This window comes from Rattus norvegicus, chromosome 12, assembly GCF_036323735.1.
Source record: "Rattus norvegicus strain BN/NHsdMcwi chromosome 12, GRCr8, whole genome shotgun sequence".
NCBI classification, from domain to species: domain Eukaryota; kingdom Metazoa; phylum Chordata; class Mammalia; order Rodentia; family Muridae; genus Rattus; species Rattus norvegicus.
The window spans coordinates 44750763-44763199 of NC_086030.1; the positions used below are offsets into that span (position 1 = coordinate 44750763).

The window sequence follows — 12437 nt, forward strand, 5'->3', positions numbered from 1 at the left end:
CCACCACAGCAATGGATCATAGGAAATGAAGAAAGCCTCCAGTTGAAACTTCTCTTGATGGAGGAGATTGGGGGCCGCATTACCAGACAACTTAGAAACATGGTTCCCCAGGGGCAGAGGTTCCGCATCATTATGACCGTGACAGGGTGAGCAGATGAGCCACAGGGACAGACGCTCGCCTGGGACAGGCTTCTGTTACCGTGTGCCTGTGTCCTGAGGGCTGCTGTGTCCATGGGAGGGACCCTGAGAGTAGGCCCTGGGAAGAGAGGCATGGCATCATGCCTGCACACGCTGGTCCCTGAAGGGCTCTCTTGGAAGGGGAGCTGTTCTTCCTCCAGCCTTCTCCAAGTCAGAAGCGAGTCGCACAATAGAGCAATCAAGACCACTCTTTCGGCTTTGTTCTAGTCAAAGGAGACGGTGGTGCTGCCGGCGGGCTTCTGGGGGCTCCATTCAAAGCCCAACTGGTATGAAGCCGTAGAGCATCTGAGGCTGGGCTATTTCAGGACCTCTCTGCTTCCTGTTCCCTGCTGCAAGCTCTCCCCCACCCCCTGATACTCAGGAGGGGCCTGGAGACCAAACGGACCAGCAAAGAAAGACCTGAGGGTGGAGGGCAGCACCATGCTCCAACCTTCTCTCTGCACTGTCCCCAGCCCCATGAAGGATGTGCAGTGAGCTGCTCCCCTAGGCTACATCTGTCTGGGGTCACATGGCTGACAAGCATTGGAGTGAGCGCTTTGCAGTGGCCTCTGTCTAAGGGCACCAACCACTTAGTACCACACACACACACACACACATACACACACACACACATACACACACACACACACACACACACACACACACACACACACACCCATTCTTTAATAGCCCTGGTGTTCTCCATCCTCCTTCTCACCACAGAAGCCCGTTGTCCCCACAACTGCCAAAGAGTCACCCACTTTAAGTCTCTGCACAAGTCCCTGAGAATGGCCACAAGCCCTGGAGGCACAACAGGCACAGAGTGAACACTTAGATCAGTGCTTCTGAACCTGTTACGACCCTATTACTAGATAGATAGATAGATAGATAGATAGATAGATAGATAGATAGATAGATAGATGATAGATAATTTAAAAACCTAAAGGAAAAAAGCAGGGAAGTAGCTGGTGGCGCACCTCATCCCCTGATCATGTGACAGTCACCACTACCCCCCCCCCATTCCAAAGGTCCTGCCACCCGGTGGCCTGCTCCACTCTCTCTTCCATCCACACCCACTTCCTGTGCCCTGTACTGTGCACGCTCCTGCTGGGGCGACTGCCTCTGGTCCGTACTCGCCCACACAGAACAAAACCACTCTCCCTTCCCAACTCCCCAGCGCACATCTCCACAGGGTAAACAGCATGGGGCGTGTCCGGGGACTTATCCAATGTTGGGGCTTCCAGACCCCCCCCCCCAGGTTAAGCTGCCCTGTCTTGAGGAAGCTTCTAGGTTGAATGAATAAGTGATTGATCTTCAGTTTCAGGCTCGTCCTGGTCCAGTCCGCAGGAGACAGCGCAGAGGGTCCAGATTGCTCCCTGTGGGGCTTTGGTGTCCTTGGGAGGGAGGAGTCTGGTAGGGAAGGCATCTGCTTACTAGTTCGAGCCTAGACTTTTTAGTTACACGGGAAGGCGAAAAAAAAAATCTGACCATCCAGACCCGAGGCGTTTAGAAGCTTCGAGGAAATAGTTAACAATTTTTGAGGGCACAAACGCATTAAAAACAGGAAGGAGCCACGGTGGCCAGTTCGATGCTGCCCCCTGGTGGAGATGCATGGCAGGTACAGCATGCGGCTCTCCCAGGCGCTTTCTCCACCACAGATGAATTAATTCAACCTGGTCAGGATGCTAGGGACCCCTGCCTATAACCGGAAGATCCTGCTCCAAAGATCAGAAGAGGTAGGAGAGGCGGGGAGGGAGTCCCTGATGTACAGGACGTCCTAGAATTCAAAGATCAGGCGTCAGCTCAGTCTGTGGGATCCAGAAAGGGCCTCTGCGGTTGGGGAAGGTTTTGGGTCTGAGGATGTGAATGGGGAGAGACAAGGAGCTCGGGACAGAGGGGGCAAGCCTGAGACCGGACGCCCGCACTTCATCTGGGGTGCTCCAGAATTAGTGGCTCGTCAAGATTTCAGGGACTACGGAGATGCTCTCTGAATTAGGAGGACTGGAGTTCAGATCCTGACTCATATGTAACAAACCAGGCATCAGAACCCTAGTCCTGAGGAAGGCAGAGACAGAAGGACGGCTAGGGCTTGCTGGCTCCAGCCTAGTGAGTCCTAGCTTCCGAAAGAACCTGCCTCAAGGGAACGGGTGGGAGTGAGGGAGGCGCCTCCCTCTGAGCTCTGGGCACCACACAGGTGTACATATCCTTACATACAGATGTGCATGTGCCGTACATGCACATACAAGTAATTCTAAAGTACACATGTTAGAACTTGAGAGGAAATGAGGACCTAAGTTCAAGCATGGCCAACTCCTTAGGGGTCTTCAGTCCCTGGAGAGAGACATGCTTCAAGCTCCTGTTGGGTTGTCTTGGGCCAGACAAAGGGATATCCAAATCCCTTATTAAACTCTTACTGTATACTAGGTATTAACTTTCCCCCCTAGTAGCAGACAACAGAGGGTGCACAATCCTGTGGGGGAGGGGCACCCACCATAGGCAAAAGCTATGATGTCGTGACCTAACTACCTGTGGATACCACAGAAGGGAAGGCTGGTGGTAAGGAAACTCGAGCCGGTGGTCATCATTCCCCAAGAGGAGTGACACCAACCTTGGCCCTGCATGCCACAAGAGTTGAGCAGAACAGCAACCCCATAGCCACTGGTGTTCAGAATCCAAGAAGCGGGGGAAATAGCACACTGTTGCCATGGGAACTTCAGAAGGACCTGAGGTGGAGTGGATCTAGCAGTACGACCAATATTGGTAGCGTCTTTCCTTTTTAAGATTAGGGGTTTTTGTTTGTTTGTTTAGTTGGTTAAGGTTTTTTTTGAGGCAGGGTCTCATTAGGTAGCCCTGGCTACTCTGAACTTGCTCAGTAGACCAGGCTGGCCTCAAACTCAAGAGATCCACCTGTCTCGCCCTCTCAAGTGCTAGGACTAAAGGTATGTGTAAAATGTGCATTTTGGAATGTGTGTGTGCACGGTACGCATGCCCCTCCCCACACCTCATTTCTCTCAGTAGAAGATATATGTACATGTATGTGTATAGGAATCTGTGGAGGCCAGAAGAAAACATCAGATCCCCAGAGCTGGAGTTACAGGCAGTTGTGAGCCACTGTGTGGGTGCTGGGAAGCAAACCAGGATCCTCCACAGGAGCAGTCAGTACACTGGACCCCTCAGACATTCCTCCGACCTGTGGACTGTTAATCTCTTCAGGACACAGCTCACAAGCCCTGTGTCCTGTGTGTCATAGCCAGCATCTGGTATAGGGGACAAATGAGGTTGTGACTCCATGGTAGAACCCTTGCCTGGCAGAGCCAAGTCTCTGGCTCCAGTTGCCAGGACCTCACATAAATAAGCGGTGACACTGTAGAACATGATAAGAATGAATCTGAAATATCCACCTCCCCGCTGTGCCTGCCAGGCTGGGTCCCATCTCAGGAAACACGACTCTGCTGTGTACCAGGACACGTCCTACATGTGTGCATGCATGACAGGGAGGGGTGAAGGTGGATGTGGTTACAGTTAGATCAAAACCATGCACAAGTAGACACCTGGCTGAGAAGCCATCCGGCCCTCAGAGAGCTAAGAAAGCAGCAGCCCAGAGGGAACTTTCCAGAAAGCAATGTCTGTCAGCATGAACATCTCCTGTGACATCCTACAGAGGTACCCTCTTAAGACAGCAGTTCTCAGGACTGGAAGAAGATGGGAGACAGGGACAGGGTCCAGAGCAGGAGCCGGGGTAGTGGAGTGGGGTAAAAACATAGCCACAAGGAGAAGCCAACACATTCCTAAACAGGAAGCTATTTCTGGGGTCGCACTGGGATTTGGTGCAATTTGTGTTGCACATCCATGTGGAGACCAGAGTGGACCTCAGCCAATCCCTTTGGTGCCGTCCACCTTATTTGTGGGTATTTTGTTTTTTGGGGTTTGGGGGGTTTTTGTTGTTTTTGTTTTTTGTTTGTTTTTCTATTTGCTTTTTGTTGTTTTGTTTTGGGGGGTTTGGGGGTTTTGTTTGTTTTATTTGTATCTGTTTGTTTATTTTTTGAGACTGGGTCTCTCGATAACTGGCACTGGCTATAGGTAAGCAGGTCTTCCTGACCAGCAGGCCCCGGGTATCAGCCAGTCATCCCTTCCTGGCCCTGAGATAACCAACCTAAGCCACCGACAAGTGTACTGTTCTTAACATGGGTTCTTAAAATGGAGCTGAGGTCGTCAGGTCTGCACGCTGGAAACCTGTTCTGTCTGGTTCACTGCCGGGTCCTCCGCCCTCCTGGCATATTAACAGTCACTCTGTAAATCCTAATTGCCGGTTGCATATTGACAACCAGAGTAAGAATTAACAGCCACCAGATTGGGCCAGACCTCTGGTCGGCGGCGCCACCTTGTGGCAAGAACTGAAATGACAGTGCTGATATTTGTAGCAATTTGGAGAGAGCCCAGGAGCAAAGCGCTTCCACCGCCTACCATTAATGATCCGCTCACACCATGGGTTCCCTTCCCTTTCCTCTGGACACAGGATCTCCAGTATCCCACCTTGACTTCAAGCTCTCTGTGAAGCCAAGGATGATCTTGAACTCCAGATCCTCGTGCTTCATCCTCCCAAGGGCCGCGGTTACAGACATGCACCACCCCACCCCGTTTATGAGGCGCTGAGGATCAAACCCAGAGTGTTGTGTGTGCCAGGCAAACACTCTACCAATTAGCTGAGCTACAGCTCTAACCCCGCGTCACAGTTTTGAGCAAGTGACTAGAACGAGCCGGGGGGGGGGGGGGATGATGACATGCTTAGATCGTAAAATAATAAAGCAGAGAGAGGCCACAGAATTCAGCTTAGAGAAAGTAATTTTACCCTTTGCATGGAGAGAGAGAGAGAGAGAGAGAGAGAGAGAGAGAGAGGAGCAAGAGGAGAGAGAGTGCGAGAGAGAGAGAGAGAGAGAGAGAGAGAGAATCAGAGAGAGAGAGAGAATCAGAGAGAGAGAGAGAGAGAGAGAGAGCGAGCAGCATGTACTCATTAGCATGGAAGGATTGAGCCAAGAGAGTATAGTAAAATAACAACTTAAGGTCCCTGGGGCAGTTACAACCTGATTTCTATTACAATGAATGTATAGTGTTTATACATAGAAATAACCAGAAATGCCATCCATCACACAAAGCCACCTCTGAGCGTCTCGTGGGGAGCGATGCTGGCCTCCCTTGTACATCCCAATTATCCAGGACCCATGCTGAGCCATCCTCTGCAGGGTGGAGTTCAAGCCCCGCCTACTTCCACCTCTCACAGTCATCTCTGCCCCAAGCTGGTTTTGGCATCCAGAGCCCACTCTTCCGTTCTGGCCTGCCCAGGAAGCTCGAAGGACAGTGGCCGACCAGCTCGGGACAATCCTGACCTCCCAGACGGCTCACCTGATTTGTGCACATTCCTGAGACAGGAGAGTGAGGCGTTGAGCCGGGCGCACTCTTCCCGGTTGGCTCCATACTTCTCCACGGTCTCGCACACCTGCTCATCGGTCATCTCCAGGAGGTCCTCCAAGCTCAGCTGGTCAGGGGAGATCTCCTAGAGGAAGGGACAAAAGCAGTCAGTGGGACAGGAGCCCAAGCGTCCTGCCGGAGGGAATGGAGTGGTGTCTCTCTATCTCCCTCTTGTGGCACTCGGGAGAACTGCATAGGGAAACAGCAAGGAGCCTCCACACTGCCCTCTGCTGGTACCCAGTGAAAGATGCTCCACTAGGCAAAGACTCGGCTGAATTTGGGGTTGAGTCTCCCGCTTGCCACTTAGACAAATCATTTTACTTCTCTGGGCCTTGTTCTTCTCACTTGTAGAACGGAACTGCTGAATGTAGGTGCTCCTCACAGTCCAGCCTCGAAACCCGGGAGAGACAGACCCTGTTTCATATTCTGTGAGTAAATGGCTCTGCTGAATTTGGCCGGGAGGCGAGAGGGACGACTCAGAACAAACCAGCTAGACATAAAGCCGGGTCTCTTTGGCTGGCCTCCACACTCGGCTTCCCTTCTGATGTGCCTACAGGGTCTGGATTTATATATGGCTTTTAAGAGCCTAAGAAGACCCGTGGGTGCTTGAGGCTGGAAATGAATCTTGAAAATTACTGAGCACCATGAGGCTATGCGGTAAGGCTGAGGAACAGTATAGAACATTCTGGGAAAAAGACCTCTCTGAACAAAAGAGCTGGGGACAGAAGCAGGATTCCCAGGTTGCAATGTGTTGCCCTACAAACAGTCCCCTCCTTAAACAATGTCCTAAATAAGTCTGCAACACTGCCAGTAATTTCCTCAAGCGTTGGTGTTTACAAGCCTTCTAATGCCTCTACATATACATATAAGAGCCTTCATGCATAGAATCTATTTAATAAGGCTTGTAAATCTACAGACGGCGATTCACGGGTGATAGCGTGTGCTTCTTCTGCCCCCTTGTGGCCATGACTATGAATTACAATATAGATTCACAGAAAGCAGGGTCTACAAATTTCCTAAGTCCCATTTTTCACACTCAAAGCCCAAAGAAGAAAGCTGCAGGACAGAGCCAACATCCCAACAGTGACTGTGAAGTCAGGACAGGGACAGGAGGTGGCATCTGGGTCATCTAGAGAGAAGTAGGAACACAGCGTAGGTAAACCTTGAGCTGGACGTGCCAGAGTAGGGATGCAGGGTGAAGGTTTAGAACAAGGCTGTTCTAGTTTGGCCCCAGATGCTCTGACAAAACACTCTGACAATAGCAGCTTGGGAGAAAGGGTTTACGAGGCTTACACTTCCAAGTTACAATCCTCCTCTGAGGATGCTGCCTCTTTGTCGTCCTCCAGCCCAGACCTGTCTGCCTAAGGATGGCACCGCCCACAGTGGGCTGGGCTCTCCTGATCATTTAGCAATCAAGGCATCTCTCTCAGATGTGACCACAGGCTGTCCTGATAAAGATAATTATTCAATCCTGACTTTTTTCAGGTGATCTCTAGACTGTGGAGTTGACAGTTGGTAACCGGTAGGAGAGACGTACAATCTAAAGCCCTCTCCGTGCTGCAGGACCCAACTGTTCAGTTCATACTATGATTTCAAAGTGCGTGTGTGTGTGTGTGTGTGTGTGTGTGTGTGTGTGTGTGTGTGTGTGTGGTCAGATTACCCTAATGCTTTGGCTCAGACATTTATGGCTGAGAGGTGAAGAAACCCTAACAACCTGGGCCAAAGAAGGGAAATTTGTGCACGTTTCGGTAAGATAACCCTAGCTGGGACAATGTTTCCAGTACTCAACACAGACTGTCTTATTGTGCCTCTAGATCATGTGAAAGTGAAGGTATGTGTACACACGTATGTGCATCTGTACATGCATGTGGGAGCGCATGTATGTGTATGTATAAATGTGTAAGTTTGTGAGTGTGCGTGTGCATATGGATGGGGGAGGGGAGCTATCCAGAGGTGTGTATGGATGTATGTGGTAAGCGTGCGTGTGTATTGTGAATGTGTGTGATATGTGTACTGTGTGAGTGCATGTGTGTATATGTATATGTGTGTATGTGTACGTGTCTCTGTGCATATATGTGTTTTATTGGGGAACTGGATCAGATTCTCACACATGCTGGGTAAGGATTCTACCACTGAACTGTATCCTCAGCAAAAAAATGGCTATCATTGCATGCAGGCCAGGACGCTGAAGCTCAGATAAGTTAAACCCTTAGCCCAAGTCACACAGCAAGAGTGATGGAAGCAGCGTTTGAACCCAGGGCACGTCTCACAGCCGTCTCCATGTTTCCTTCATGAGAGCGCCCTCTGGTGGACAAACCTGTGAACTGCAGGCGGGTAGCCTTCACACCTCACCGACAGGTGAAGATCTCTGAATACTCTGCCTGGAGACTAGGAGCTCCAAAGTGGGGAGCCTCGGGGACCCAAAGGGGCTGCCAACTGTGGTTCGTCACATCAGAAAAGGATTCTCTTCTACATAATCAGTACTTGTAGTTTTGAAACCAGAGCTCTTGAGTCTTTAGAAAATTAAGTTTTAAGACATTGAGTCAAAGTAAGATTTTTGAAGATCAGATCTCATTAATTAAACAAAAACTGTCTGTCCAAAAGATAGTTAGACCACACTTTTCAGCCTCTCTCTAGAAAACTTATCTATGCCTTACCCGCCCTACCAGGGACCCTTGGTATATGAATATTTATATAACCCCAAAGCCTTTAAGAAGTTCCCCCAGCTGGACAATTAAAATGTACCATTGTGCTTAGTTTAATTGTCAACTGGACATGAGCTAGAGTCACCTAGGAAGAGAGTCTCAATCAAGGACTGTCTAGATCAATGTGGCCTGTAGGTAAGTCTGTAATGGGGTTGTCCTAGTTATGGGAAGCCCTGCTCACTATGGGTGTCACCACTCCCTAGGCTTAAGATCCCAGACTATTAAAAAAAAGGAGAAAGTGAGCTGAACACTGTCTCGAATGCATTCATTTGATCTCTGCTCCACAGTGGCAACTTCATTTCCTGCCTCCCTGACTTCTGTCAGTGATGGTGTGTGACCTGGAATCATAAACCAATCAACCCCAACCCCCAAATTTGCTTTCCCCACAGCAATTGATTGGAAAGAAAACCAAAACCTGCCTTTCTCATTCTTTTCCAATGAGGAGAATACACTACCTCAGGCATTTTGGCCATCCTAGGAGTAAATCTAGCGGTGCTAGTTCACATAGTGCTGGGGTGTGTGTGTGTGTGTGTGTGTGTGTGTGTGTGTGTGTGTGTGTGTGTGTGTTGGTGTGTATGTGTATGTGTGTGTTGGTTGGTGTGTGCATATGTGGTGGTGTATGTGTATGTGTTAGTGTGTGTATGTGTGTGTGTTGGTTGGTGTGTGTGTGTATGTGTTGGTGTGTGTGTGTATGTGTGTGTGTTGGTTGGTGTGTGTGTGTTGATTGGTGTGTGTGTATGTGTTGGTGTGTGTGTGTATGTGTTGGTGTGTGTGTATGTGTTGGTGTGTGTGTGTGTTGGTTGGTGTGTGTATGTGTGTGTGTTGATTGGTGTGTGTGTATGTGTTGGTGTGTGTGTGTATGTGTTGGTGTGTGTGTATGTGTTGATGTGTGTGTATGTGTTGGTGTGTGTGTATGTGTTGGTGTGTGTATATGTGTTGGTGTGTGTGTATGTGTTGATGTGTGTGTATGTGTTGGTGTGTGTGTATGTGTTGGTGTGTGTATGTGTTGGTGTGTGTGTGTTAGTGTGTGTGTATATGTGTTGGTGTATATGTGTATGTGTTGGTGTGTATATGTGTTGGTGTATATGTGTGTGTGTTGGTGTGTGTGTATGTGTTGGTGTGTGTGTATGTGTTGGTGTGTGTGTATGTGTTGATGTGTGTGTATTGCTGGTATGTGTGTGTGTGTTGGTGTGTGTGTATGTGTTGGTGTATGTGTGTGTGTGTATGTGTGTACATGATACACTAGCTGGTGAGTAATCCCCGAGAATCCACCTGTCTCTGCCTCTCCAGCCCTACACAAGAGCATGCCTTCAGCCCAGCTTTTTTTTTTTTTTTTTTTTTTTTTTGGTTCTTTTTTTCGGAGCTGGGGACCGAACCCAGGGCCTTGCGCTTCCTAGGTAAGCGCTCTACCACTGAGCTAAATCCCCAGCCCCTTCAGCCCAGCTTTTATATGTGGGTTCTAAGGACTGAACTTATCCATTATCCTGAGTCTCTGAGATCCAATACACCAGCCTTGGTCACAGTAATTTACATTAAACACAAGTCAAAATCCAGATCCTTGGTCCCATGCATGAATTCCAATCCCAGTGCTCCATGAGCTCAGGAGCATGTGTGCCCATGGCTGCTCAGTCAGACAGCACAAACACTTAGCAAAAAGTCGACGATCTCTGGGGAGGCTCAGAGTGACTCCTTTAAGTGGCAGAGCTGAACTAAGTCCTGGCTCTAGAGGTTCTCCCTTAACAGCCCTTCTCAGATACATCTGAGATCCCGTGAGCCTTCCTCCAGTGCATACTGAGGGCCTACTGTGTGCCAGGGTCTACGCTGGGCATATCCCAAACGCTGCCATCTAGGAAGAAGCAAAGAATGTGGCCAGCGAGGGTTGAGGGGGGCGGGCCTGGCACATTCACCTCCAGGACTTCCTTCCGCACGTCCACGATCCGGAACCAGTGACGGAGCTGGGGGAAGCCATCCAGTTCGGCATTGCGCTCCTGCAGGGCCACCTTCTTCTTACAGGACAACTGTCGGCTGAAGTACTTCACCAGCTTGCTCTGCGGAGACAGAGAGCACAAGGACACATCTCAGAGGCGCTGCCCCAGGGGGAGCAGGGGTGAGAAGCCCCGGTATCGCCCGCTAACCCCAGCCAACTCTGTATTGCACCACGATGAGATCCAACCTTCCGTCTGGGATGGTTCCTGTGAACTTGGCCTGCAGTGGGCAAATCTGGGGAGGTGGGAGGTGACACCCAGGCGGAGAAGAATCAGACATGGCGGCACCACCCTTAGAAGGGATCACCACAGTTCTCAACAGTCCAACCTTTTGTTCCTTGGAAGTGGATGGTTAAGAAGCTAGACCCCGGGGTTGGGGGTTTAGCTCAGTGGTAGAGCGCTTGTCTAGGAAGTGCAAGGCCCTGGGTTCGGTCCCCAGCTCCAAAAAAAAGAAAAAAAAAAAAAAGAAGCTAGACCCCTCGTGCTCGGTCCCTCTACAAGTGGCCAGCTCCTCCCCTCCCCCACCACGTTACAGAGCGACCAGCTGTCTGAACCTTCCAGCAGCCAGAATCGTAAGCCAAACACTTTTATTTTCATTATAAAGTGCCTGGCTTCTGGTATCTTGTTACCGCACAGCAAAAGTGAACTAAGACGCCGCCCACCTTCTCACCGTGTTGGTAAAGGTGGGCAAGCAGGCCGGCCTTTGGTCTGCTGTGGTGGTTACAGGGGTGTCAGCTCCTCTTTGTGGTGGCAGACACCGTTTCTAACTGCATGGATGCTTTGACCCAACAATCCCATGTCTAGAAACTCACCCCATGGCACCCATCTTTTGAGAAGTGCCTGTGACCAAGGATATTGTTTTACAGTTCTGCCGGCGAGAGGAAAGGACTGTCAACACCCTGGGAACCCACCGGTCAGAAACCCAGCACAGTCACTGTGAAGCAGACTCACAAAGGAACCCCATAGCCCAACTCCTTAGGCAGTGAGTTGGACATAATTGAACGTGGGGTCTAGAAAGTTTGGGGGGCGGAGTAAACATTTCTAAATGCACAACAGCCAAAAATTAATTCAAAACCAAACAGGTAAGACTCCGAGGTGTTCCTGACTAAACTCAGGAGTGTGGCCTCCGGTGACTTCTCTGTAGCCTTGGTCTGGACACACAAGTGCACTTTATCCCAAGTGTGGTGTCACTGATCGGCCCCTCAGCTCACACAGTGAGATCAGTGTGTGTCAGAACGGCAGTGTCTCGCTGTGTGTGCAAGGTTTTCTACGCTTAGAGAACCATCGTGGCACAGAGGCAGAAAACAAGAGATTTCTAATGTTTTCCTCCAGTTGTTCCTCAGTGTGTGAGTGTCAGATTACTACAGCTGTGGATCCATAGTGTTAGAAGGCTTGATAAAAAGAAACAAGAAGAAGAGGAGGAGGAGGAAGAGGAAGAGGAAGAAGAGGAGGAAGTGGAGGAGGAGGAGGAAGAAGAGGAGGAGGAAGAAGAAGAGGAAGAGGAGGAGGAGGAAGTGGAGGAGGAGGGAGGAGGAGGAGGAAGAAGAGGAGGAGGAGGAGGAAGAAGAAGAGGAGGAAGAAGAGGAAGAGGAGGAGGAAGTGGAGGAGGAGGAAGGAGGAGGAAGAGGAGGAGGAGGAAGAAGAAGAGGAGGAGGAAGAAGAGGAGGAGGAAGAGGAGGAGGAGGAAGAAGAGGAGGAGGAGGAAGAGGAGGAGGAAGAAGAAGAGGAAGAGGAGGAGGAAGTGGAGGAGGAGGAAGGAGGAGGAAGAAGAGGAGGAGGAGGAAGAAGAGGAGGAGGAAGTGGAGGAGGAGGAGGAAGAAGAGGAGGAGGAGAAGGAAGAAGAGGAGGAAGAGGAGGAAGAAGAGGAGGAGGAAGAAGAGGAGGAGGAGGAGGAAGAGGAGGAAGAAGAGGAGGAAGTGGAGGAGGAGGAGGAAGAAGAGGAGGAAGAGGAGGAAGAAGAGGAAGAGGAGGAGGAAGAGGAAGAAGAGGAAGAGGAGGAGGAAGGGGAAAAAGAAGAGGAAGAGGAGGAGGAAGAGGAAGGGGAGGAGGAAGGGGGAGGAAGGGGGAGGAGGAAGAGGAGGAGGCAGCGCTGTTTGAGTAGTTG

At 50.3% G+C, this 12437-nt stretch overlaps 1 protein-coding gene across 2 annotated transcripts in view; it reads right to left on the reverse strand.

Annotated features, from left to right (window-relative positions):
• Window positions 1–12437, reverse strand: part of Ksr2 (kinase suppressor of ras 2) — a 385977-nt gene that overhangs the window by 288184 nt on the left and 85356 nt on the right. For both annotated transcript variants that reach the window (XM_006249485.5, XM_017598534.3), the window contains exons 2-3: window positions 10256–10396; window positions 5578–5728 (exon numbers count right to left, since the gene is read on the reverse strand). In XM_006249485.5, the coding sequence (XP_006249547.1) occupies window positions 5578–5728; window positions 10256–10396 (292 nt within the window). The remainder of the gene's footprint in view (window positions 1–5577; window positions 5729–10255; window positions 10397–12437) is intronic.